At 39.4% G+C, this 27,685-nt stretch overlaps 1 protein-coding gene across 10 annotated transcripts in view; it reads left to right on the top strand.

The window, feature by feature from the left end:
* Nucleotides 1–27,685, top strand: part of DYNC1I1 (dynein cytoplasmic 1 intermediate chain 1) — a 212,613-nt gene that overhangs the window by 33,465 nt on the left and 151,463 nt on the right. For 4 of the 10 annotated variants that reach the window (XM_041408338.1, XM_041408336.1, XM_041408344.1 and 1 more), the window contains 3 exons: nucleotides 11,359–11,473; nucleotides 13,608–13,722; nucleotides 16,409–16,499. In XM_041408338.1, the coding sequence (XP_041264272.1) occupies nucleotides 11,366–11,473; nucleotides 13,608–13,722; nucleotides 16,409–16,499 (314 nt within the window). In that variant the 5' untranslated portion in view covers nucleotides 11,359–11,365. Of the gene's footprint in view, nucleotides 1–10,685; nucleotides 10,753–11,355; nucleotides 11,474–13,607; nucleotides 13,723–16,408; nucleotides 16,500–27,685 lie in introns of those variants that run through there. The other 6 variants (XM_041408337.1, XM_041408335.1, XM_041408343.1 and 3 more) reach the window with 4 other exon arrangements.

Raw genomic sequence — 27,685 nt, 5'->3', positions numbered from 1 at the left:
AATTATAGAGCCTTAAGATTTTTCCCATATGCTTAAAGCATAGAACTCAAAAGATGACAGTAAGTTGTACTCTTTGGTAGGGGCTAAGATGGAAAAAATTCTGTGTTTCAGCCTTACTACTGGTGCTGTCCACACCTTTTACAGCAGCCTTTATATACATAACACTTGCAGAGTTTTATTGTTTACTTATCAGTGACTGCAGGGACAGGGAAATAAAAAACTCTAGACTTCCACACTGACAAACATATCAGTCTTTTTGAACAAAATTATAATAAAATGTAGCAGTAATATTAGTTAATACCAGTGTGGATTTTGAGGTCTTTAAATGGAGATCATGTCTCCTCAGTGTTCATTCAGTAAAGTTTAATTAAGTTTAATTTTTTCCCAAGAAAGTTTCTGATCTCACTAAATCAAGTGATAAGTTAGGAGTAAGTGTAATTAAAGTTGGTTACCTCCATTTTTTGTGTTATTTTTCTTGAGGTACTTTGTATGTCTGTATATATCTTTGTCAATAAGACTGCTGTGCTTTCTCATATCATGTAACGTCCACTTTTGCTAAAGGATTAACTTTAACTATTACCCAAGTACTCCTTGGTTCTCTTTGGTTCTCTTTTCTGATACTGCAATGATCTGTAGTTTAACAGTTTTAACAGTTGGATGTGGCTGAAAACCAGACATGGATCATCTCTAGCTACCTTGTGGACCTTCAGTGGTCTCAGCCACTAGTAAACGCTAGTAAACTTTGATATAGTTTCCAAAACTGTCTATATTGCCTTCAACATTTGAAGAGAACTGGTGGTCTCTAACTGATGTCTTGGTCTCAAATTCTGGAGCCAAGGTCTTGGTGTAACAGGCCATGCACTAAGTCTTGCTTCTGGATGTGTCCTGCAGTGTGCTTCAGGGATGTGATTGCCCCACAGTTTAGGACAGGGACTTCTTTGCTTTTTCTCTGTCAGCCCATTTTGCAAAGCTTCTTCTCAGTGGAAGCCAGGGCATTTGAGAGATATGTGTGTGTGTGGGAGAGAAGAGCTCATGTGCAGCCAGCATTGCGTTTCTCGGAGGCTGTGCTTAAAGTGCAGAGCATGTCCACGTCTTAAACCTGGGATGCCTACTTGGAATTCCCCAAACTGGAAGTTCTTATGGTGACTGGGAAGCTCAGCTGCATCTAAACTGACAAAGTGGTATGGAAATAGAAACTAAAATTGCTGTCCTCAAAAATCAGCTTGGCTCTCACCTGGCTCCTGAAGCACAGGAAGTCTCTAAAAACTCACTTTTTTTTACTTTTTTGCCCTTTTCTGATGTGTTCCTACCCTGGAGCCCCCAGACTCAACAGCCAGTGTGTCCACTCCATCTCTCTGAGGCTGCTCTATCTAGTTCATTTCTCATTGCTCAAGCCCATCTGCCAGACTGTGCCCTCCATGCCGAGCTGCAGCTGACAGCATCTGCTCCTGGTTTTAATGGGACTCACCTAAAGTAAAGGAGTCTCAGGTAATTTTTACTTTTGCTTAAAGAGATATTTGCCTTCATCTGTGCTCTGACCAGCAATCTATATGTCTTCTGCAGTACATACTTTTCCAGTCTTTCCCACTGAAGCTGCTTCACATAAGTCTAAAGTATTAAAGTTTCTTTGAGTGCAGCAGAGCATGTGGGAGAAATAGAAAGGACTCTTCATCACCTAGCTTCAAATGCTCGGGAAGGAGTCTTTGGCTCCAGATACTAAATACAGCATTGTATTGTAAACTAAACAGTCACTGTGTATAATATAAACTAACCCTGAAACAAAGACTGGAACCCAGAGGCCTCTGTTAGGGATTAATGTTCACTGTCTCGCATCTGCTTCTTCTGGTCCAATGAATCTTTGCAGAAAAGAAATTAATAGAAAATAGCTTTGATGATTAAGAATGCAATCTCCATTCCTCCAGTCCTTCTCACTCATTAGCCAACAGCCACCCTAGGAATGTGAGTTTCAGTCTTCTCAAGACAAAAATGTCCAAACCTCCCCCCACCCAAACAAACCACAAACAAACAAACAAACAGCCCCCAAAACATGTTTTTCCTATTTGGGTGGAACACTTTAACCACAGAAAAGGTAAATGGAAGGCATAGATTTCTTGATTCTTAATCCTCTCTCATATTCAAATTCTTTGAATACATCCTTTACATTTTGCTGTTAGGCATCTGCATTTTTCATCTTGCCTTGTTACCTGGACATACCTTTTTTCTCTTCTGTCAGTCAACAGGGATATTTGGCTAAAGCAGGCTCTGAGCATTCATCTTGCTTTGTTCTTACCGCCAGATAAGCCCTGGAAAGTACAAAGACAATGGTAGTGTTGTTTATTCTACTTTTTGAGAACTTTCTGTATATTTCTTACAGCCAGGGCTCTTCCCTGCTTTCTAAATCCTTTCTAAATCTGAAGTCTTGACTTCAGAGCTGAAATAAATATGTAATATTTTTAACCTAGTTACATCCTTCCAGACATCAGCAGCAAAGCAAAGCATATTTTGTTATAAGAAAGAAATGGTATCTGGGTAAGTCTTCCAGCAAAACCTGTGTGGTGGCAGCAGCATAGCTTGTTCTTTGATGTCTCTCTGGCAGTTGTCATAACTGGGTTAAGAAGCAGACACTAGAGCATGCATTTTTCATGTTTGAGGAAATGGCTTTAAGAAGCACTTTGCAGCCATGTACCACTAGGGTTATCTCAGGAGGAGGGTGGAAAAGTCAGAGGGGTCAGTTTTACACCCCAGTATGGAATGAAAGTACACGTTTTAATGTCTGAAATATTTTCAGGATGGAGAAAATGAGTCTTTGTTCCACTTCAGGAGAGACTAGCAGACATCCTGAAGTAAAATTCAATGTTAGGTTTTAGTAAATCATTAAATTTACCCCTGGGAGGCATTTTGGTACTGTTAGATGAACAAGATATTTTATATAGATTTTGAAGAAGTGGTCAAATCAATGATAGCAGAAGATGTCATTGACATCTGATCATTGTATAAGACATACACACAAAAGAAATTGAAATCAAGGACATGAAATACAATATAATATTTTATTTTTTTAGATAAGTGACCTGCAGCTTGATGTTTAGATTGTTACCTCTCTCACATTATCCATCTCTAAAATCTTACCAATTTACAGCTTGCATTTGAGCGTCTTTTAATGTCAGAAAACATTTAAATTTAAATTATCCTGCTAGGTTACAGAATCATAGAATGTCTGGAGTTGAAAGGGACCTTTGAGATCTTCTAATTCAAGGGCCCCTTCAGTGGATAGAGACACCTTTCACTCAGAGCTCCATCCAGCCTGTCATTTAAACACTTCCAGGCATGGTGCATCCACAGCTTCTCTGGGCAACCTGTTCCATTGCCTCACCATCCTCACAGTAAAAGCTTTTTCCTAATAGCCAATCCAAACCTACTGTTTTTCAGTTTGCATCTCTTTCCCCTTGTCCTGTCACTTCCAGCTGTTATAAGAAGTCTCTTTCTTGTAGGCTCCTTTCAGGTACTGGAAAACTACAATTAGGTCACCCCAAAGTCCACTCTTTTCTAGGCTGAACAAATCCAAATCTCTCAGCCTTTCTTCACAGGAGATGCACTCCATCTCTCTAATCAACTTGGGGCCTCATCTGGACTCACTTCAGCAGGTCCATGTGCTTCCTAATAGCCAACCTACTGGGCCCCAGGGCTGGATGCAGCACTGCAGGTGGGGTCTCACTGGAGCACAGCAGAGGGGTAGAATCCCCTCTCTCGCCCTGCTGGCCTCACTGCTTTTGGTGAAGCCCAGTTTGGTTTGGCTTCCTGGGCTGCGAGTGCACATTGCCAGGTCATGTCCAGCCTCTGACCCACCAGCACCCCTAAGTCTAACGGGCTGCTCTTGGTCTGTTCATCCTGCAATTCCTCTCTGGAGCAAGCTGGGAAATTCACAGAAAATAACATAGTGCAACGAGAGAGACCAGAGAGACCAGTTAATGTGTGGGGAATGTAGAGTCACAAAAGTTGGAATTTTGTTATGTCCATTCCCAGCCATACACAGAGCTACATATGGAATCCTGGGTATTATTGCAGCCAAACAGTAAAAGATGACAGAGACAGAAGCTGATAGAGAGGGCAGTGACCAAGGATGCTTAGGAATCTTCTATTCTACAAGATCTAAATGTTGTCAAGCATGCAAGTGGTTGCTTTGTTAAAAACATCTGCACTTTGTAGCTGGGGCACAATTCCTCAGTCAGATCCCCGGGAAGTACAAATCAGTATTGGCTGCTGCATCATTGAGGACCATCTCTCAGAAGCACATCTGAGACCAATGTGCAGTTATACCTGTGCTCATTAACACTTATTGAGAGAAAATCCAGGATATTTGTAAGATCTATTTCAGTTTTCTTTGAGGTGATATATGCAGTTGGTTCTGTGGAATTCAGTATGAAGGGAGCATATTTGGTGCAAGATATGCAGCAGTTTTGCTAGAGTGTCATGTCAGTATGAGTCCTTGAGTTCATTCTGCTCCTTGCTGGAATGTTGTGTGTTTCTTACTCATCTCCAGTGAGTTGTTGCCAGCAGCTTCTTCCCTTGAACCTTGATGGCTCTTCCATGGCACTAGGTTTCTTTGATGCCTCGTGAAGGCTCACCTAGAACAGAGCCTAAATGGAGTTAAAGAATAAAGTAGGTATTTATTAGGAGGCCTCAATAGATCCACTTGGGCAGTACAAGAGCCCAGCCAGGGCTACAGTCAAGATGAACCCAAAATGGTCACAAAATGGATGACCCTCAAGGGTCTCACACTTTTATAAGTTCTGGTCCGTTAGCATATTGGAGTTAATTGTCTAATTATAGCTTTAGCTTATTAAATCCCATCCTTCTTGTTCTTTCTTCATTCTGTCACTGTTTATGCTCTTGGGCCTGAGATTGGATCATTTGTCCTTGTCCCCAGCTAGAGAAGTAATTGTTTTGTCTACCTACTCTGTGACAAGAGCTTACCATCCCCTAACACAAAGCTCAGAACTACACACAAAAGCAGCACAGAATGCGAAAAACGTAAAAGCTAAAACCTGAGGCATCATGTTGGAATTGAAAAGATCATGGTAAATTTACGTGACTAAAGGGGCATGGAGGGAAAGGGATGACAAGAAGGTGTTGCTTTGTGTGCACTACTCCTGTTGCTGGAAGAATGGGCAGTAGTAGAGTTCTGCTCACATGCTACTTTGTGAAGACCATATGATTCAGATGAAACTGAGTTAATTTTGTAGTAGGGCCGTTATGGAAGAACAAGAGTGAAAAGATTAAATGGTAATAGATTGTAAGGGATGTGTAACTGAGCAGTTGTGGGTACATATCTTATACCCTGTCAGCATCAAAATAAATAGGCTAGAGATGTGCTGACCTGTTGCATAGCAACCAGGAGGAAGCACAGAAACAAATCTCTGGATGCTTGTGATTTGTAAACCTTTACAGAACAAAGTACAAGACCTTTGCCCATCTGCTAGAAATGTTCAGGGGCTGAAGGATAAAAATGGTACAGTCCCTGAAATGTAACACTTGACAACCATTTTATTTATAGATAAATACACAGATGCAGTGTAAAAAGCCTGACTATTTTGCCTCAAGGTTATGTAGAAATAAAAATACTTAGTCTCTTCAATTTTACTTAGTGTTTTCCTGAATTCATCACACACAGGAAATTCCTTTAAATACTGCAAATGCTGAATTTTTGCAGCTGCAAATATTTGCTCATTGTTGTGATTTTGTAAACATTGATATGCCCATTTAGCAAAATTATTTATGTTATTCAACTGAAGTCAAGTACAAATTCTGATGCATGATGAAAAGAGGCACTCATGTTTATTTAAAAATTGCTGTTCAAATGCTTCTAGCCCCTCTTGCCCATTTGAAGTGTGTTTCAAACATTATTTTCAAATGAATGTGATGTGTTAGAATACATTTATACTAGGGTAGCAACTCCCTCTGGTTTCTTGCAGACCAAAGCTGTTTATCTGCTTTGTACAGTTTCATACTTTGCATGCACTCTTTACAGTTGTGGAAGTCATAGGTAGATCTCATGGGAATTTTTTTCTATTGTAAAAATATATTTCTAACTGTAGGAAAGATGCTATTTTGTACCAAGTAGAGATAAATACGGTACATCATAGAAATGAATCATTTTTTTTTCCTGTGGAACACTTCATATGTCAGAGTTTCAACAGTAATAGTACTTCCACTCTGTAAACACATTCTTTAAAACCAAAACCACTGAGTAATATATTTCATTGTGCAACATCTTTTGCATTTCACACAAATATGTTTTGCAGTTTTGGATGCAAGTAACTGGCTATTTATGAAGGCATATGAATAACACATGTACAGTGTCTCTAAATGCTAGATGCTGCCTGTTTATTTCAAAGAAGTTCATTAATGAATCAATTATTTATAATTAGCTATATAGGATGACTAATGCCATATGTAACAGTATTTAATGAACCCCCTTGGTAATTGCAACAGAGATAATAAGAAAAAAGACAGCACAGGAACTCACAAATCAGGAAAGACCTCAAGGCTCATGAAGGGTAAAATTTCTACTCTAGTGCAGCCTACTGAATGAACAGCATGTAAAAATCCTGCAAACACCAAAAAGCAGTAAAATCTCTAGGCTTTTTTATGTGCTACCAGGTTTGGAAACTTAGGTTCCTTTTTAGATGAGCTTGGCAAAAGCATGCAGGCAAAATGCTATCCTAGCAAACACAAAGAGCAGGCTGGAAGAGAAGGGAGATCTTATATGTTGTTTATTTTTTCTACTTAAAAAGTGCACTGTTGTAATTGTCTTTTTACTTTATTTGCTATACATTGCACATTTTGGGCTTTTTCCCCCCTATATTTAGTCTACGTACACATCTTGCAACTCTTTGTACCTGTTCTGGTTTTGTTACTCTAGCAAGTATCAACTTATTTGTATTGAAATTCAAGTAAAACTTTTTAGGTACCTGTGATGTTTCTGCTGTTAAGTGTTTATACAAATGCTTTGAAAAAATATCTGCTCAAATACTGTGATATTGATCATTGATAAAGACCTTGTAGCTTATAAAGCTGTAGTAAAACTGGCTTACGCCTCTAAAAGTACTTGCATGGCTTTTAATCCAGTCAAGGATGAAATGCTGTTATTTGTATATTTACATTATTACTGCTACCACAAATGAAATGGTTGTGAGATGTTACTACCTGTGGGATGAGCTTAGTGGAGTAGTTTGGCCTATGTTGTGTACAGCAGAGAAGTTTGTGCAAACATCATTATTATTTTAAGTTTAATGTAAATTGTCTTTCAAATATCTTGTTTCATACAGTGACAAGCTAAAAGGAGCTGCTGGGAGCATTGGAAGGACAGGATTCTTCTCACCCTGTCTGAGACATTTACAATGGAGATTTCTAGAATTTAATGTAGATCACCCCGGGATCTTTTTCATAATTGAAAAGGAATTGGTGACTTTGGGGCGTGCTTGATCTTAGCTGCTTTTAAACATCTGCTTTAGCAATAGTGGAATCATGTCCTAGGATACCCAGACTCTTTTGATTTTACCTGTACTGATGGTAGGGATAGCTCTGCCTGTACACTGTGGGCATCCAGGATGCTGTGAGCTGAGCCAGAAGGTGGTGAAGTCCCTGGGAGCCAGTGCTGCACATGCACAGGCCTGGGTAGCTGCCATCATGCTGGCTCTGGGGTGTAAGTGGAATTAACTGTGTTTCCAAGCCTAAGAGGGGACTCTGAGGCATGTTTAATGCCATGGGGAAAACTGACATCTTGAAATGGAGCGCTCCATTTTATCAAAAGGCATGCCATGAGGAGGCAATTTCTTTCTTCAGTATCTCAAAGGAAGGAGAATTTTCTCCAAGTATTGGGAGTTCAGGCAGATGCTCTGTGCATCCTGATAACAATAACCTGTGCTAACATGTGTGGTAAGCTCTTCTGCAGTGGGAGGACTCTCTCCCCTTTCAAAACCATGACAATAAACTGGCCATGAGGAGGCAATTTCTTTCTTCAGTATCTCAAAGGAAGGAGAATTTTCTCCAAGTATTGGGAGTTCAGGCAGATGCTCTGTGCATCCTGATAACAAGAACCTGTGCTAGCATGTGTGGTAAGCTCTTCTGCAGCTCTTCTGACTCTCTCCCCTTTTAAAACCATGACAATAAACTAGGCCAAACAAATAAAAATTGGTCTAAGATCTAAGATTATGCATCTCCCTTGAACAGGGGAGCCCCAGGCTACTGCCCTGCTATGATAATTATTTCTACACTTACTCAGTGTTCAGTGTGTTTGTTCCTATGTGTTCCTTCTCCCACACAGGGGATTTAATTGCTTCAGTACAAAATGTGCTCCTTAGTGATTCCTCTGACCAGTGCATTCTCCCAGGCTGGAGATTAGGTTGTGCATAAGCCTTGGGCTGTCATTCTGCACCACAGAGAATGTTAAAAGTAAATCTCTTTTACTGTTTGCCTTTATCTCTCTTGGTGTGGCATGCCTTTTGGCACTCAGAATGGCACTTATTAGAAATTTGCTCCCAGGAGTGAACAGTGTTAACTCCACGGTTACTGCCAAGCAGAGTGATAAGTACATTTGCCTCCTTGCTTGCTACGAGCTTGCTGGCATCTAAGAAAGGTGGTTACACACCCTTGGTGTTCAGTTTGTGCTAAAATTGTAAATAGCCAGTCTGCAGGTTGGTAAGCTGTCTGGGGGGCTCAGGCATGACAATAATATATTCAGGATGAAAGTCTATAACTGAGCTCTGGCAACATTCTTTGAAGGAAATTTAATACATCGTCTTTGTTGTATGTAAGATCTATTTTGTTAAAAATAGAGCAAAGTTATAATAGGATTTGATCACCCTGACTGGAGCCTTGTAAAAGAGGGGCCAGGCACTAAACCATTGATGCTCAAATCAGGAGAAAAGCTAGTTAGCTTCCCTGACATTAAGGGAATGAATTTTTAGAAAGCCATTCATTGATATCTGACAAACAGCTTGAAAGGGATGCCAAACCCTCAGGGTTTCTGTCAGTAGCCTTAAAATGCATTTGCATATTTTTTGCATGGAAATGGGAGCTCTCTCTCTGTTGCCAAACTGCAGAACTAAAAGGATGCAAAAACTCTATCTAGTCCAAGGGGCTCTGAGGGGTAACTTCATAATCAGAATTCAAATGCGTGCAACAGATTAGGAAAATGACTTCAAATGGGATTTCAGCCATATCTAAAAGAGACATAGAAATCCTGAACAGATTGGTAGGCAAAACATTACCTGCTCTGCCATTAAAATGCTTGTTGGTTGTTTTTTTTTTCCCTCTGGGCATTTCTCATGTAAAAAATAGCTCACTGATATCAGCTGATCACACAGATTAGTGTTGTTTAAGGTGCTACTGCTTACTTTTCCTGATAGCAAATGCAATTTTTTTTCTAACAGTTTTGATTTTCTCCAATTGATAGCAAAACCATTATGGATAGGATGAGAGTGATAGAGGAATAAAGAAATGGTGGTCCTCCACATGCAGCCAGTGTATCCAGTGGTCCCATTGGTTGGCAGCTGTCCTTTGTATCTATGCCATTTACTGGCAGCTGTTGTGGATGGAACCAGAGTCCCCTGGCCTTGAAAGGGTGCCTTGCCAGCATGGGCAGCTCTGCTGAAGTGCAGAATCTGCGACAGTGTGAGCTGCAGTTTGAGCTGCTCTTATATCTGCCCTTTTCATTAAATGGTTTCCTTGTCTGATTCCAAATGTGATTTTATTCTTTCCTTTAAGGAAAATGCTTGCAAAGACAACAAAGCATTTGGGGCCAAGATTGTGCTTAATGTGCAGGTGGTGTTTTGTTGGCAATATCCTCCATGTCCCATGCTAACTATCAGGCTTTTATCATTTTGAGGAGGAAGCTGATGTCTGCAGTGGAATTCATGATGGGTGAAAATGCCATGTAATTTTTAGCAGATAATTTTACTCTCTTGGTCATCCACCCATCCAGGCAGTAATATGAGTAGAGTTCTCGTTATGCTAAGGGAGAGCTGACATTCAAATTTCCCATGCATCGAGTGAACAATAGACTTCTATTGCGTGTACATGGCACTGCCATTGATCTGATTGATCTGGAGTTGCAGCAGAGGATATGGTCGGTGATGTGAACAGGAAAGGCACAGTTAGCTCTTTTCATGAACGTCTGTATTAGTCAGAACTGTCCTTGAAACAAAGTCCTAATAAGAAAATCAGTATTGACACAGATTACAGTTCATAATGATTATAATGTTAGAAAATCAATTTGTGCAATGGTGGTGGGGTTTTACAACTGTAGAAAAACATTAGTATATTTTCTTTAAAGATCTGGCTCTGTATCTGTATAGAATGACTTTTTATTTCCTTACCATTTATTTTCAAGTCTCATGTACATCATTATAGGCTAACAGAGGATTGAAAGAGAAAGAGTATTTGAGGCTTCACATCTCTATTCTAAAGAAAAGTGGGTTTAAATGGTGGAAGAGGTCTTTCAGTATTTCAGAAGAAATGTTTTTGCCAAGTTTGTGTGGTTGGCATCAAATCAGGAGTGTTAGGCATATCTCCTGCCTCTTGGAAAGATGATCTGAGCACAAGACTGTTGGCAGAGCAATGTGCTGCTTCATTAAAGAGAAACGTTGATTTGCTGGGGTTTTGTGCCTTGTCTGCAGCTTCTTGGGGGAATGGCCCAGCTTTCCCTGGAAAGGGTGGAAGAAATTCCTGGGTAGAACAGCTCAGTGCTTGGTGAGAGTGCTCGCTGGAGGGGTGAATGTGAAAAGGAAACTGAGATTGAACTGAGGGTCTGTGTGGGACTGTCTTGGTGGGACAGGGGATCCTGCCTGGCAGCTGTACAAAGCACCTGCATAAGCAAAAGCTCTCTTGCTTCCATTTTTTGCAAGTAAAATTATTACTTGTCTAAGAAGTATGGGGCTGTTTGGGGCAGCTCTGATTCTGGTACTTGGAATCTATTTGTGGATCTGAGTTCTACACTCTGGCAGAACTGCTGAAGATCATGGAAATAAAAAGAGTTTAGCTTCACTTTGAAAGCATTAAGGCATTATTTTGAACAGCAATAGGTTTGCTTCACAAAGGTAATTTTGTAGTAGAGGCAGTCTGAAAATATATTCCACATTTGGTGATATTGTGGTCTGGTTTCTTGAAATGAAAATTGCGAAGAAAATATTCCACTTCCTACAATGTCAGTACAGTCCAAGGACCAGTATTTATAATGAAATATATTTGTTGCAGTTTTAGAAGCCCTCATTTTGATATAATTAACTATCTTTTTTTTCAGTAAATAGGGTAATCATTCAATTTTCACCTTGATTTCCATATTTTTGTTTCCAGCAGAGTCAAAATGTCAGACAAAAGTGATTTAAAAGCAGAACTTGAGCGCAAAAAACAACGTTTGGCTCAGATAAGAGAAGAAAAGAAACGGAAGGAGGAAGAAAGGAAGAAAAAAGAGGTAAATTTGCAAAACCATCTTTTAGATGGCTTATGCTTGCACAAGGGGCTTGCTGAGGTGTTGACATCTCAGTATTGTATGCCCCAAGGTATCTGTCATGTGGAATGAGATACTCAAACCCACATCAGACTAACCTGAAAATCAAAAAGCTTATTTTTAGTCAAGAATATTGGGGTGAGGAAATTGCTTTTAAAACCACGGCACTGTCAAATGACAACAGTTTAGACAACATGATGTGCATGTGTATGGAGAAAGAAAAATTGATTTGCCACAATGCTTTTTCCTGGGCTCTCCTTCAATGGAAAGGGAGTGGAGAGTGGGGAAAGACAGAAAGAGGACTCACATTTTTTCAAGGCATTACAGTCTAAATATGTATTTTTGTACTCTGAAGACTAGTTTGATTACTAGCTAAGGTAACAGATTTACAATTATTATTCTCCAGTAAAGTAAAACATAATTGCAATTGCATTTTCATCTTCTGGCATGGGTGCATCTTTCAGTTCTGTTAAAGTTTGATTGACATATTAGTTTATTTGTCCTTGACAATATGCATTAGGTTTATCATTAAGGGATTTGTACTTCTTTTTATTCAGTCACTTAGTGGAATAGAGGTGAGAATTGACAGGGAGTGGATATTCATTTTCATGCAAAGTCAGAGAAGCATTAAGTGATTATGCTTCCTTTCCTTCAAATGTCAACACTTACTATAGTTTAAAGCACCTGTTATCCTTTACTAATAACTGGTTTCCTTTTAAACTGACACTTTAATATTGTACATGAATTTCATGGAATTACCGTGGAAATGTGACGTGATCCAAGAAGTCAGCATTCCAGTTTTGGCTGTCTTTTTAATCTTTTTTCATTTGAGCCACATTTGTGCAGTTAGAGCACACACCCAGTGGGGCTCCCGGACTCACTGGGGAAGTCCTCCACAAGCAGATCTTTAGATGGTTATGCTTTCAGTGTTCATTACTAAAGAACTAGAGGGAGAGGAGCCAAGCTAATGGCTGAAGGGAGCTGTTAGGTCCTTTCTCTTTGTCCCCTGACTCTGACTTTGTGCCTGGTGGAGAACTTGTGGTGGTTGAAACTTTCCATTGGCCCCGAGAGCCATGTCTGCAGATAATGCTGCCATGCATAATTGTGTAAATGGGCTGTGCTGTGGTGCCAGATGGGTCCAGTAGTGAAGGCTGACACTCACAAAGGTGCTTGGTCATTCTCACTGGTGCAGGAGAGCTGTCTACAGCCCTACATACTGTGAGATAGTTCATGGGAAGAGCTGAGCACAGGAGTGTGCCTGGGCCTTGACTATAAAATCACTGCTTCCTGGCTGTTTCTGAACTGGAGAACACGAACATTCTGAATTTCCAGGTTTTCTGTTGTGCCTGCACCAAGATCAACACCAGTCTGAGGAGCTGCACAAGTCCTCTTTTCCAACACCCTGGTTTCAGTAGAAAGGGCAACCTCGTTGTGGGATTCTGGCTAATGCAGGTGGTCCTACTGTTTTTAGATGCCCACAGATCAGAGTGGGAGAAGACTAATATATGGAAGCTCCAAGGATGTAGAGGTAGCTAAGCAGAGAGGGAAGGGACTTTTGGGCCTTTAGTGAGCCCAGGGCTGCCAAAGTCCTAGTTTAGAGATGTCAGTTCTTTCCTTTGCACCTTTTGGATATTGAAATTAATGAGCAAGTATTTATTTTCCCAACAAGTGCTTGGGACCAAATGTACTACCTTAAGCTACATCACTGAAATGCAACGAAATTTTTTTCTTGATTCTGAAGTAAGTAGGAAAGGGGCCAGTTCTTTTCAGGGTAATGATACTTGTTGTTCTATGGTCAGCTTTTATGTTAGTTGAATATGTTGCACCTCCTCAGTGAGAGGCAGAAAATTTCCATCACTGTCCAGTAAAAATTCTTGCAAATATCCTTGCAAAAACCAGTTTTACCATCCATTTAGGGAAAAATATTGTTGCTGATATATACAGTATAAATTATCTAAGTTATAAATTACCTAAAAGTATCAAAATTAATTTCAAATTGTCCCTAAGCAATAGTGCATACAAATATTTCCACACGTAGAATTGCTAGAGCTGATTATATATGAAATAAACTTTTCTGTTTACTTCTGGTTTAACTCAGGCTGATCTACAGCAGAAGAAGGAGCCAGCTCAGGAAGATTCTGACCTAGACCGTAAAAGAAGAGAGACAGAGGCGTTGTTACAGAGCATTGGTATATCCCCAGAACCACCTCTAGGTATTTAAGAGAAGCACACTGTAAAGCATTCAGCTCTGCCACAACTAATGCTTTCTTTCTACTAAAGCATGCTTGGCTTTTTTTTTATTTTTGGCTGTATTAGTGAAGTGAACTCTTCTGTTTGAATGCCTGCCATACCATTCACGTATACAAGCTCATGGCATTTTGAGTACTTGTCATTGCCAAAAACATCTGTTTCATTTCTTCAGGAATTTTTTATGAACATAATGCAGGTTGGTTTTGCATACCAGCAGTGATTTCTTTTCTGATGGACTGTTTTGTCTTCTCACTCAAAAATATAAGTGCTAACTTCCTTAGCCCCAAGTTTTGATTCAAAAATTCAAATTAAGCATTTGTAAGGAAGGCGGAGCATAGTTATGTGGGAACTCCCACTGTGTTTCTTTTAAAATTAAGAAAAACTGGAGAAGCAAAATTAAAAAAAAAAAAAAACAAAACAAAACAAATCACAAATAGAAAAACACTTGTGTTTTCACAAACAGTCACTATTGTACATTTTTGCTCTGGTTTCTTCTGCTTGACATCTTTTTTTTGTTTTGATATTTTAGTTATAGAACCTGAAGGCTTCAGTTTAAAATCACATACAGTATCTGAGCATGGATTACCTTGATTAAGATCTGCCTCATTTATGGAATGGTCGCAAAGTGAGAAATTTCCTTCCATTTCCCCTTCCCCTTCCCCTTCCCCTTCCTCTTCCCCCTCTCCCTCAAATTTGGGATCACTCGCTGTTTTAGCTGAAACCTTGGCCTTTCTGGAGCTATCAAGCCCTTTCATTAAGTTCATTGTGACTGAATCTAGAATTTTACCCCTGGTTATTTTTGCCAGGAATATATAGGAGAAACTTCAAATTTGACAAAATGTTGAAATTTTGGTTTAGGAAAGCAGCTTATACAGATGCCTGGGTGCATATGCAAGTAGGTAGTGACATTCTGAATTGGAATTTGAATTAATTACTTGCACCAACCAACATGTATTGAGAAAAGTTACTATTTTTATAACTTGTGATAGAGTGACTGAAGCTTTTAGACACCACTTCTCAGAAGAATTGTCTGACAAGTAATGGTTAGGTTATTTTTATGTGTAATAAAATATGTTTTTTAAATTATATCATGATACAAAAGTAAGGTCCAAGATAAAATCATATATCTTTTTAATGTATAGCATTAAAAGTACTCATTTTTATGTGAGAATGAGTATATATGTCCTTATCATTTTATTGACCAAACACATATATTCATGTTGCAAATTATCAGTTTTTATCTTAGTTAATTTTTTCTGTTTGATCCTGTCAAAAGAACTCATAAATTCACGTGTAAGATTATTTAGTTAAAAATAGTATTTTGTTCTCTTTTGTTCCACTTACATACACTCACAATTAATATAAAAAGGAGGATTTAATTCCACCTTCACATGATGCCAGGTCTCACTCTGAATATGGAATTTGTAAACAGCCAGACATACCTGTAACCTGCCAAAGGGCTGTCACGAAGATGAATTCACTTTTCACACTGCAGTCATTTCTGTGACAGTCACTAGGGAGAATCTGTATTAAATGCTTGACCATATGGAAAATCCAAATCTCTTGACAGGTCTGTCATTATACATTGTAAAGCATAACAAAGTATTTTAAAGTTTTACTCTGTTAAATCTATAAAAAGAAATGCACATGATTTAAACCAAATGGAAACTTTGCTTTTGCATTAAGCCCTCTTTTTATGTTTTATTCAATGTGGCTGCTTTAAAGAATACTTGCTTTAAATCTTGACTGGAGCTATCTCTTAATTTTTAATATTTTTGAGAAACCATTTTAAAAGAAATCAGGATATTTTTGCTCTTTTATTTATTATTTCTTTGTTGAAGAGCTTTAACTTGGGCTGACCTTGAGCTATGAACTTCCTTTCCTGTTTCAGGAAACAAAACTGCCTTTGCATGAAATATGCTTCAAAAACCCTGGCAAGACAAAGAGAAAATAATTTCAAGAGCTTGGGCAAATAGTGTCTAAACCAAGTGAACTTTCCTTGAATGTTGAAATCATGTCCCACCCAAAATCGAAATTTTTTTGTGACCTGCATTACTTAAGAAAACAATCACCAAGTGAACTGTGAATTCTCAGCATCTTTGGGAAATGATTTTAACTTAGCTGATTTCCTTATTTAGCTTTTATTTTTGATGTCATTTCCACACTGCAGCCTTAGAGCATATCTAATGGACACTGGCTTTTGATTTAAATTCAGAGTTTGAAAAGTATGCTTGTTGCCTATGTGACTTTACCAGAAGAGTTCACTTAGATTTTTGACAAGACAAGCCCCTGATACTTCTTCATACCTTTAAAATCTTTTGCAAAGCAACTTCAAACCAGACTCAAGAAAACAAGTACTATTTTATTTCCACAGGTATCTTCTCCATTGATTAGCTGTAGATTTCCATTGGGCTTTCAGTCCTGTCTAGATACATGTCAGTTTTAACACTTCTAGAAGACTTAAAATTCACTTGACTCTCTTCCTTTTCTTTTTCTTTCCTTCCTTATTTGCTTTCACCATTTCAAACTCTCCTACTCATTCATCCACTATCATTTTGGTCCATTGGTTTTGATTTGTCTGACACTGCTCTTCATCAGTGCAGTCGCTGCATGTGTTAACATGGGATACCTGTTATTTTCATTATTTAGTCCCAACCCCTATGTCTCCCTCTTCGAAATCAGTGAGCACACCCAGTGACGCAGGCAGCCAGGACTCAGGGGATCTGGGACCCATAGGAAGGTAAGACACAGAGTTAACAGACTTGAATAAATGTGAGGGTTTTTTTTCACTTTGCTCTTACTTCCCATGTTATTCTTTTCCTCTGTAAATAAGAACATGCTGTATTGAATGTGTACTTTCATTTCTGCATTGTCTACTGGGTGCTGCCGTCCAGTAAGAGTGGTCTTAGATGTGAGGCAAATAAATGCATGCAACAAATGGATCTTAAACTCTGAGCCCCAAACCTTACAGTGGAAGCAAGAGCTGAATTTACACTTCTGAAATGGCCTACAGAAAGCTCTCATGATGTTTGGAAGTACACTAGACAAAAGGGAGATGTGCCCAGTGGTAGAACCTGTTATTCGTGCTGAGTTCTCTCTGTTCAGATAACCAGTCCCCTTGGAATTCCTTCTCATGTAACACCAGGTTGCCTCTGGTTGCTGTGACTGCTCATTGCAGTGTGTGCCACTGACAGTGGCAGAGAAGAGCTTGGACAGGAACAGGCTGAAACATCCCAGGACCCACTGGCAATTCTGCCTTGGAAATTTTGGGTGTGGAGAGTTTCATGCACAATGGAAGGGAAGCAGCTCTGTTCTTGTTGGAAACTGGAATGTGTGTGAGGGATGGAAACGAGAGTAATCCTATTTTTGTTTCCATGGGGGAAATAAAAAATGAAGTGGCAATCCCAAAATAATTCCTTCTCTGGAAAAGAAAGAATGTGAGGATGCTGCTGATAAAGAAGGGTTTGTTCAAGTAAGAAGAGGTGCAAGCAGCTATACTGTATGTTTTGGGAAATGTAAAAGACAGATCCTAATAGCTCCTTTTGTATCACACTAATTCAAATAGGGCTGAGCTGCCAGCTCATCCAAGTCTGTGAGCCAAGACTTTGCTAATGGCTTGAAAGCACAGCGATTGCTTTCTGTAGTTAACAGTGCTCAGTAGACATCCTATCATTCCTCTCCAGACATAGACTGTAATGTGACAGAGCTTCAGGACACCAGATTTCATGCCACGCCAGCCTTCTGTTTAGTGAAATCACACTTCTGTAGCAGAGAGTATGTTGTGTCCCCTTCAGCCAGATGCAGACACCCTCCCCTGTGTACAGATGCTGTGTAGCTGCTATTAAATCAGCTCAGCCCTGCTCCCGGATCTACTCTCTAGAAGAAGTGGAGGTTGCTAAGTGAAAAGTCCTAGCCTGTGAGATGTAGCAGTTTAAAACACAGAAAACAGTGTAGTTCTGCCTTCATAAGTAAATGCAGTAGATTTCAGCAAGTCAAAGTACTTTGAGTAGAACAAAAATCCTTTTTAAGCGAAGTATAGCCTGCTGTTCAGGACGAAGCTATTTACCACAGTCCTGTGTGAAGCTCTGACAAAACTGGGTGGAAACTTCTAAATTCCTGCTTTTCCTCTGAGCCTTAATGGTGTAGCTTTTTTACCATTAAGGTAAAAAAAGGCTCTTGAAGAATTTATTTGGCTGTTACCCGTGCTAGCACTTTGGCTCTCTGTCAGCAACGAGCAATGAAAGCACATGACCACGTGTCCTTTCAGAGGAGAATGGAGTTTGTCCCCTTCTTCTGAGCTCATGACGTTCTGCATTGTGGGCTTTCACTTTGGATCCATTTTCCGGCTTCTTGTGGCCATACTAGGAATTCAGTGGGAATCCTGAGACCTTGCTTGTAGTCTCCCAGTTTTTTGGCACATTCTCAGGTATTGAAAGGGCTATATGCCAGGAAGGCTGCTTGCAGATCTTTGCCTGGAGCGATTGGTCTGTGGTAATGGAAATATGTCTGCTCCAGACCCTGGGGAATGTCTGTAGTGTCTCTGGGTGCAGGTAGATGTGCTCAGGGATTGTGTGGACAGGTGCACTCAAGCCTGCATGTATGATGGAGTGGTCAGGCTTAGTGAGGAAGATGTGTAGAACTATCATCACAGTGGGTAAACAGGATGAAACCACCTCAGCTGTTTTCTGTGAGAGGTGCCCAGAACATGCATCTAACTTACTTTGACTATTGTGTGTATTACTGCCTGTGTATCTGTATAAACAAGGTTATCCTGCTTCATTTTAATTTATTTTTCCATTTCACTTTCTGTGATAGAGGAGGCACTTCTGCTGGATCCCCTGCCATGCCATCATGCTTGTTAGATCTTTCCTTTTTCTGTACTAGGCTGAGCTCAGGCTTTAGAGGAGAGCAGATTAGTTTCAAATCTGCTAAATGAATCTAAAACCCAATCTCAGCGATCACAGCTTGTCCGATGTTGCTGCTGCAGGAATGACGAGCTCACACAGCCTGGCAGAAACCCTGCAGGCAGCCTGATTACTCATTGCTGAAGTGTTTCCTGGAGAAAGATGAAAAAAAAAAAAAAAAAAAAAGAAAAAAAGAAAAGAAACTGCGAAGTCACAGATTTTGGGTCCTTACAGGAGAGAGGCTCTGTTGAAAGCTTTGAGGAGATCTTCATATGTTCCCCTAAGAGGGACCAGATTCTGGTACAGAACGAGGTTGTGTTCGTACTTCTTTGAGTTGTTGGTACTTCTGGTAGTTTTCAGACTTAATCTGTTGGTCCCATTATCACCAAGTATATTTGAGATATGCTTTGATCAGCAAGCATATGTGATTTCTTACATAAAAGTGAATGTACTCTGTACATTCTGTAGTTCAGACAGAAACACAGGTTTATGACCTCTGCTTTTCAGGAAAGAAAATTTATAAACTGGAGAGTTTGAACACTCTTCAGTAGTTGTAGTCCTGAAACCACAGATCTCAGTCTTACTTTGCAAGATGAAAACTGACTGGTAACTTGCTCACCAAGTGTAATAGCTACCTAGGAGCAAACAGGCTCCTTCAGCTGAAAAGGTGAAAGCAGCAAAGTGTTTGGTATTGAAGTTGGAGAAATATAAAACAAACAAAAAAAAATCAATAGTGAGACAAATTCATTGCTAAAACAATTTACCTGAAGACTGTGGGATCTTCTATCACTGGTAGTTGCTTGTCCAGGATAATGTGTGTGGCAAACAGGCAGATAATAGGTCAAACAATAACTCATTCATAAAGTTGTACAGCCCTTTTGTTGCACAGGAAGAAAAGCTGCATGGTCACAGTAGTCACTTCTGCCATGCATCCTGCAGACTAGTAGTGCTGCTACCCTTCAGGGCCATTGTTCATTATCTCCAGCACAACAGCCAGAGCAGTGTTGTCTTTTCTCTGATGCCATTCACTGTATTAGGAGAAGAAGTGGGGTGGACTTTGTAATAGCACTGAATTGTGGAACCATTTCTGTCTTCTGCATCCCAGGTTTCTATGTTGTTTTTTTTTTTGTTTGTTTTGCTGCCTAATCTTTAGTACCATTTTGCTATTTGTCACTTGGGAAAACATTAGGTTTGAGCAGCATTCCAGCTTCCCTCTGAGCCATGACAACTGTAAGAATAAGCAGATGTTAGATGGATAACTGTTCTAGAAACTGCTGACTGAATGCTTTCAGTTGGGCAGGAGAGCCACATTTTATATCTGTTTTTGTGGTCTTGGGGATCATTTTTGGGTAGGCAGAGGTGTGTTACACTTTGATTCTGGTGCTGCTCTTAGTTACCAGGCTACACTGAGCAATTCACTGGAGCCCAGTTGTTGCTCAGAGAGCAATTTACTTGTCTCCACATTGCTTTACACATCGCACTTTGCTTTTTTTTTATGCCTGTGTTGCTTGTGCTATACAGATAGGATGGAAAAATTACATAGCCTGAGCGGATACCCATCTCTGAATAGATGGGTCATTGGTTCATGGAGCTTTCCTACATGATGTATTCAGACATGACTAATTTTTCATAAGACAATATTGCAGGATTGCATTCTCCTTGGAATAGAATATGTTTGGCTCTTTCAGGATAAGTGTTTTGGTTTGTTTAGTATTTTGTAAGCATTTTGATGATTCCCTGTGTCCTCTTGGTGATGGTCAGCTTATACATGTACAGACATGCAGAACTTCAATGGAGATTTGAATGCATGTGAAGAAAAGGGCTGAGGTAAAGGCATTTGCTGAGAGGTCCTATGCTGTAGCATAGTGTGAAACACAAATTTGCCTCTATTAATATAAAACTCCTTTGTAATAGCTGTATGCATCTCCCTGATGGATACACTGAACTTTTGCTACCCTAGTGTGCTAGAGAGGATGCTAACTAATATAGTTGAGGCACCATGAAACATGCCCATGGAGAGGTATGTATATACCTTAGGCATGCTGAGTAGCAGAACATCTCATCTTTGCAGCACTCACAGCCATGAATTTTGGGTTTGTGTTGTCTGGGGAAGTGCACAAGGACAATCCTTGCACAGTGCCTCAGAGGCAGGCGGTGCAGTATAAGGTTTTGTGGGCTGAGCAGCTCCCTGGAAAGACCTCGTATCCTGGCTCAGGTAGGGTCCATCTGCACTTTGCATGTCAGCCCAACATAAGATAGCAGAAATAGCTCTGTGCTGGGAGGAGGTGCTGCTGTGGCTGGGTGTTTTTCAGGGCTCACACCAGCCTGCAGTGGTGTCTATGTTTATGTGTATGTGTATGTGTTACCTACACGGGCTCCTGTGTTCACCTGGCATGTGGCATGCTGGGAGGAGCTCCATGTGGGGACCAAGGTGTGGTTTATCTCTCTGGAGATAAACCCGTTTTGCCCTGTATCCTTCAGTGCTTCTATGTGTTCCTAGCTGGGAAGATGTAGGATGTTCCCAGCTGGCTTCACTATCCTACAGTAGTAGGTTTGCGCAGTAGCATCTCATTTATTGCGAATTGTTTGTGTGTGTGTGTGTGTGTGTGTGTGTGTGTGTGTGTGTTTGTCTAGTGGAGTCCCATGCGTGCAGCACTTCCTGCTGTGCATTGGGGAACATGAGAATCCCATTAGACAGGTGTAAGGTTTCCTGCCTTCCATCTGCTCGGTGAACTGCACCAGGCTCAGCTGTCTTGGATGTGTAAAGGTTAATGGTTGTCCTTCTTTCTGCAAGAATTTTCTCTGTGCTCTTTTGCTTTCTAACTTTTGCTGTACATAAGTTTAGGTACCTGATTATTTTGTGGGCTCACATAAAGACAAAGATATTAATCTTCTGGTGGCTTCTTTTAGAGGATGGTTATTTCAAAATGGTGCTTTATCTGCTAAAATAATGTAAGCCGGATTATTTTGTGCTATTTCTCTCGTAGGCCATTGGACTGTGCTGTGGATTTGTTTGGCTACAGCTACTCATTCTGTAATTATTGTTCTTATTTGGATTAGCATACAATGTAATACTTGGTTTGAATAGTTTCTACCTGATTTATGTTGTTGTTGTTCCTTTGATATCACAGGATTTGAGATAAGTTTTATGCACTGAAATCAATTAGCTTCCTTCGGTGTATGAAGTGTACTTGCAGTAAAGCAGGGTTAGCCCTTCTTTGGATGAAGCTCTAAATATTTAATGAAAGTTCCTGTGAGAATGAGTCTGAGCATTGCATTAGGTAGCAAAGAACAAAAAATAAAGGGAAACTGGATTTCTCAAAGAGATTTTTTAGCAGTAAAATGCTGGAGAAGTTAGATCACTCTGGAATCCTGATTGTCTCATCATCACTAGTTTTTTAGTTCTGCATAAAATACATTAAATGAGCAATCCTAGAAATAGGACAGCTGTCTCCAATGCTGGAGCACTTTTCTCTGAGGAGCAGTATCACCTTTGGCTTTGGCTCATGGCATGATTTTTTTGTCCACTACATCAGTTCATCTTGCAGTCACTGTGACCTCTGAATGTTCCCAGTCGTATTCCAGAGAATATAGTAGCAGCTGTCACATTAGGTTGGATGTCCTTACTGATAGAGAGTGGAGACCATGTCTTCTTCTCTCTCATTCTGTTTTGAAGTTTGCTGACAGTATTAGCCTGCATTTGTGTATGCATTCATCAGATGTGATTCTGTGTTCCTTCCATCTACCATGGCCTCTTTGAGCCATTTTGTTATAAAAAGAAATACACTAGGATATGTTTTCTTTCAATGTGTTGATGTTCACAGATTGTATTAGCCTGGTGCAGGAAGAAACAGAGAGGATTCCAGTCCTTTTTTTCTCTGCAGCATATTGCTTACTCATTTTTGTATAAATAATAGGTATTCTGATTTACTTTGCAGCATCTAAACACACACACACCAGTCTTGTATTTATCTCACGTTACCTCATGTCTGACTGTCAAACACAAACATTTCATGCTTTTCAGATACACAGTCAAATGTTTCAGATACACAGTCAAAAGGAAAGAGAAAGCTCTGGAGCATCTGGGCACCATATGAGTCAAAGCATGTCATTATTTTACACTTTTGTATTTAATCTTGCTCACTGACAGTAAAAAAAAAAAACAAAAACACAAAAGGTATCTTTATTCCAGTGTGTTCGTACCACATAATATTTAAAATCAGAAAGATACTTTTTGTTCTATGATCTCTCATGAGTACATCTACATCTCATCAAAGTGTTTGGGTTCTGTCCTTTTTTCCTGAAGAATCGTGCTTGGCAACTCAGCTTTAATTTTCAAATAGCTTCTTACTTAGGACAGTAATATAACACATTAACAAGCTGAATAAAGGGTATCAGAATGCCATTCTTCCTTTTAAGTGTCTACTTTGCTGTTTGATTAGACAGATAAGGCAAAACAAGGTAGATTCTGGTCTCTATTTCATTTGTACAGGAATGTTGGATTATTGTAGTAGATGATCTTTAATAGTCCATGCAGCATATTTCCTATCTTCTCTTTAGCTGCAGTAAACATCTCTCACAGACATTGGCAAAACCATGTTTCTAAAAGATCTGCTAAAACCACTGCCAGCAGAACCATATTGCCTCAGGCTTAGCTACTTTATCATTAAGTAAATGCATTTGACAGGTTCTGTGCAATGATGCTGTTTCATCACTGCCACTCAGCTTTGCATTACCAGCATTTCATTGTGTTACCACATTCAGAAATGACAGGGATCCTTCTTCACTTGTTCCAGGACAAGTGGGCCTGTGATGTATTGCCTCAGGAGCAGCAGCTGTAACAGTTATTTGTAGTGGATTGTTTCCTTTATGGTGCTTTTTTCTAAGATCAATTTATATGTACAAAATGCTTTCTAAATGGCTGGTTTAGTGGCATACTTATTTTATAAATGGGCTGAGCCAAGGGGAAATACAGAACAATGCGAAGACTCTAAGGGAGCTACAGGAAAGACTGAGGGAAAATAACTGCTTCATGGCAAACTTTGCATGCATGGCGTTTTATTCAGACAAAGAAGGATTGTAACCCTAGGGACTGTTGCACAGTCTTTCACATTGCAGAGTCCAGAGAAGTTTTCTGCTTGGTGGCTAAACGGGGTGCCCTCTGGGACGCTGTGTTGTCACTCTGTTTTGGTGGCTTTGGGCTTGGTACGGGGCGTGCACTGTTACATGTTTGGACAGAAATTAATAACACCCAGCTGTTACATTTTTTTTCCATTTAATTTATCACAACTCCATTGTCAGGATCACTTGGCACACGTTTTATTTCACAGTTTCCAGCAGACTTAGAGGCCAAATCGTGCCTTAAGCCTTCCTGACCTGAATGGTGATGGCTTCTGTGAAGTAGTGACAGTGTCAGCCTCCTCCCCGTGCCTGGGGGAACCCTGGCTGTCTCTGCTGTCTTTGGCCTGGGAACTCTGCTGCTTTTTAAAGTGATGCTACAATCTCTCACACGTCCCAACATGAGCCTCTTTACAGGATAGCAGCGGGAGGCTGTTGGGTTGTTTGCACATCAGGCTTGCTATGCACAGGTTAGGATGCAAGGCTGAAGGATGGCAGATTTCTTACATTGTTTCCCCTCCTTTTCTCCCTGTAAAAGAAGAACCACAATCCTTCTCCTTTGCGTTCAATGAATATTTAGCCCTAGATATCTAAAGCCTCTCCCTGCCAGTTTGGTTATTTTTTGTTGGTTTTTTTTTAGCCCATAAACAGAAGCAGACACCTTAGGGACTGATATTTGGCAGTTGCTTTCAAGTGTCTGTCTATCTGACCTAGAAAGCAGGGATTGTTTTTCGGTGCTGCCAGTTACAAAGTCTGAATGGTCCATATTAATTAGAATCATCTGCAATCCTTTTAGCATGTGAGCCTCTGGCATCATTAAGGATTTTCATGCTTTCCTTCCTAAAGGATTGATAGAGTTCAGTCCTCCAGATCTTTGATTATTTTTCTCATTAGCAAGCATCTCCATGCTATAAATCAAAGGAGGAGGAAAGATTGCCATTCCCAGGGTGCTTCGTAAAATGCCTTGGAAACCTGAGCCCCAGCTGCCTCCAGAAGAAAATAATATTAATGTATAAAGCCCCACTTAACCATTTAGGTTATCAGCCCATCTATAGTTTGTTCTCTTTAGTTATTTACAGGCATATCATCATATATTTAGTCAGACAATCAGATGATTTTAGGGACTAAAACACTAATCCTCTTAAAACAAAACAACTTACTTGCTAAGGCCAGCTCAACTTAAACAGTTCTCTTGCACTGAAATTTGTCTTAATTTAATTCAATTGTGTAGGATCACCTCCCATTTTAAACCGTTTAACATAGTTAAACTGGTACAGTTTGTGCATATTAATGTTTTCTCCTTCTCTAACCTATTAAAAAGACCTTAGGAAAATTCCATTCACAATTTAATGTTTTATCTGGTAAAATAAAAAGATTAAATGAGTAACTATTTCAGTAATGCAATTTTTAGGATTTTCCTTCAAATATGTAAAATGGGAATTGCTGCCACTGGAGAGATATTGCTATTTTTTATTTTATTTTATTTTATTTTTTTCCCCAAGGAGTTTTGAAACAGTCTAAGTATGCCATATAAAATTTTTCATAAACAGAACCTATGAGAACAAATGGTTTTCCATTTAAAATTGATTTTGATTCATAAATTTTAGATGTACTTATTTACTTTAATAGTTCAAACTCAGAAAATAATTTCTGAGTTGGTCTATTAAAAGTCAGATCATGGATCATGAGATCTTTTGACGTTTTGACTGCTAATGTGAAACATTTTTGATAACTCTCATACAGTGAGTTCTTGTTTCAAACATAATTGTAGCAAAAATCTCATTCCTTTTGTAACGATTTTGCTTTTTCTTCCACAAAATAAATTGTATAAAGGAAGGGAAGCACTAGCTCTTCTTCCAGCTAGCAGTTACTGGATTTTAGTACCAAAACAAAATGGAAAATTTGCTGAAATCCTTCACCTTCTTCTTCAGCTGAATAATATCAGACCTAAAAGTTGTAGGTTCCAACCTTGGTGTTACCTCTTCGAGTCCTCTGAAAGATTATGGATTACCTTTTCTAGATTTGACTATTAAATATGATTTTGTCTTTTGTGCAATTGTACTCAAAGTCCCTTGAAGTTTATTAGAAAGCTTTCCTTATATGCATATCCATGGAGTGTGCATCAAAGACTCCTAATGTGAGTACTGAAGTTCTTTTCAAGCATTTGCATGAGCTGATAGCGCATAAAACTTCTCCTGCCAAGTTCTTTCTTTACATTTGTGATCATTTAAGTTCTGCTTTGCTGCAAATACTTACTCTTGGTACAAAAACCAAGACAAAAATAGTGTTTGAAAAAAGAATTTCCAAGGTTTGCTAAGGGAATAAAACAACTTGTGCCTTGTCCCCAAGCCTGTTTTTTTTTTTTAGCTGCACTTTCAAACTGACCATTTTGGTATCTGGCACTCAGAGTAAATCTGTGTCAGTTCTAACTGTTTGACCTGCTGCCCACAGTGACCCTCCTGGTCAACCAGCGTAAATTTGCAGACTAAGATTTCTGTAGCTATAGAATTTAAAGTGTGAGTATGATATTGCCAGGAGATCTGTAATGGAGACCTGAACCAAAGGACAGACTTCAAATATAACAGATAAATTCAGCAGATTGGATCAATTTTCTGATTTAATTAGTGGAATTCTGTGAAATGGGAATCAGCAAGGTGTTGGTCCTGTGATATGTCCTTATCATTGCAGGCTTGCCAGAATTGTTCATCCTGATTTAAAAGTCAAATGGTTTTTGAAAACTATTAAATCCATTCTGCAGCATAGCTTTGATTCAAGAAGAGTTTTGAAATACACATGTGTTTTAAATGTTATTTGTCTGTGATTTTTTCATAAATATACCTTAAAAAAAAAAAAAAGTGTTTTAAACTCATGACTTTCTGAAAAGGGCTCTTATGGTTGCCAGGCAGCTAAAAGATAGTGCTGTGCTCTCAGGGAGGTCAGAGTTGTTCTTTTTTTTGGTGAAGACTGGAAGTCAGAGGTGTCAGCCTGCTTGGAAGTGTAAATGCAAACCCAAGCAAAACCTTCTGGCTGTGCTCCAGCAGCGGTGCCAAGCTCCTTGTTCTCTGAATGTATTAAGGCATTTTATTTTATGATTAGCAGCAGCAGCTCAGCTCTGAACACAGGAGTGCACAGTGAAGTCAGGGCAGACTTCTGCTCTATGAGCACAAGTGAGCTCGCGTTGAGAGGCACAAATCCTCCCAACTGCTGATAGCCATCTTGCTTATAGTGTGCTTCAGGAAACAAGCAGCACAAGGAAGGTATTTTCTTTTTGCCAATCCTTTCAAAGTGGAACAGATCTGCAAAACAGAGCACAGATGGCAGCAGAATAGTGGCTTAGATGCAAACCATCCATTGAGCAAGTGGTACTTTTCTGTCTCTGACTAGTAGCTTTGAGTCTCCTGGTTTTGTATATAGTTTGTTTTGGAGACACACTTCAAATGTACAAAAATATCAGAAAGTGAAAATCACAGTGGAGAGAATTAAAATTATAAAAATGTAGAGTGAAATGAATAAAAACAAATCACTTATCTGTGATACACACACATATTTAAACATCAGTAATTTTCTCATCAACAGTTTCTTAGTTCAGATTTTCTATTTAATCAGCAGCACGTTAGTAGCTTTGGAGAAAGTGACACAAAAAACTAGGTAGAACTCTTTAAAGTAGCTAAATAATTATGCAGCCTTAAATTCATTCTGGCAATATTCAGACATTGGGAAAAAAAAAAAAAAAAAAAGTGGTGTAGATACATGATTATACATTGAAACTACAAATACTACTGGATTGCTATTTGCTGACAGTATTTGGTATAATATTGAAAAAACACATTCATACCCATCTAAGCATTTTATTCTATTGGTGAAAGGGGTCTCTTATCTCACAGTTGTTGTGTCCAGTGTTTTT

The sequence above is a fragment of the Onychostruthus taczanowskii genome, unplaced genomic scaffold (assembly GCF_017590055.1).
Source record: "Onychostruthus taczanowskii isolate IOZ18803 unplaced genomic scaffold, ASM1759005v1 scaffold3, whole genome shotgun sequence".
Taxonomy (NCBI): Eukaryota; Metazoa; Chordata; class Aves; order Passeriformes; family Passeridae; genus Onychostruthus; species Onychostruthus taczanowskii.
Note: the sequence above shows the minus strand (reverse complement) of the source record. Positions and strands in the feature narration are given on the sequence as shown.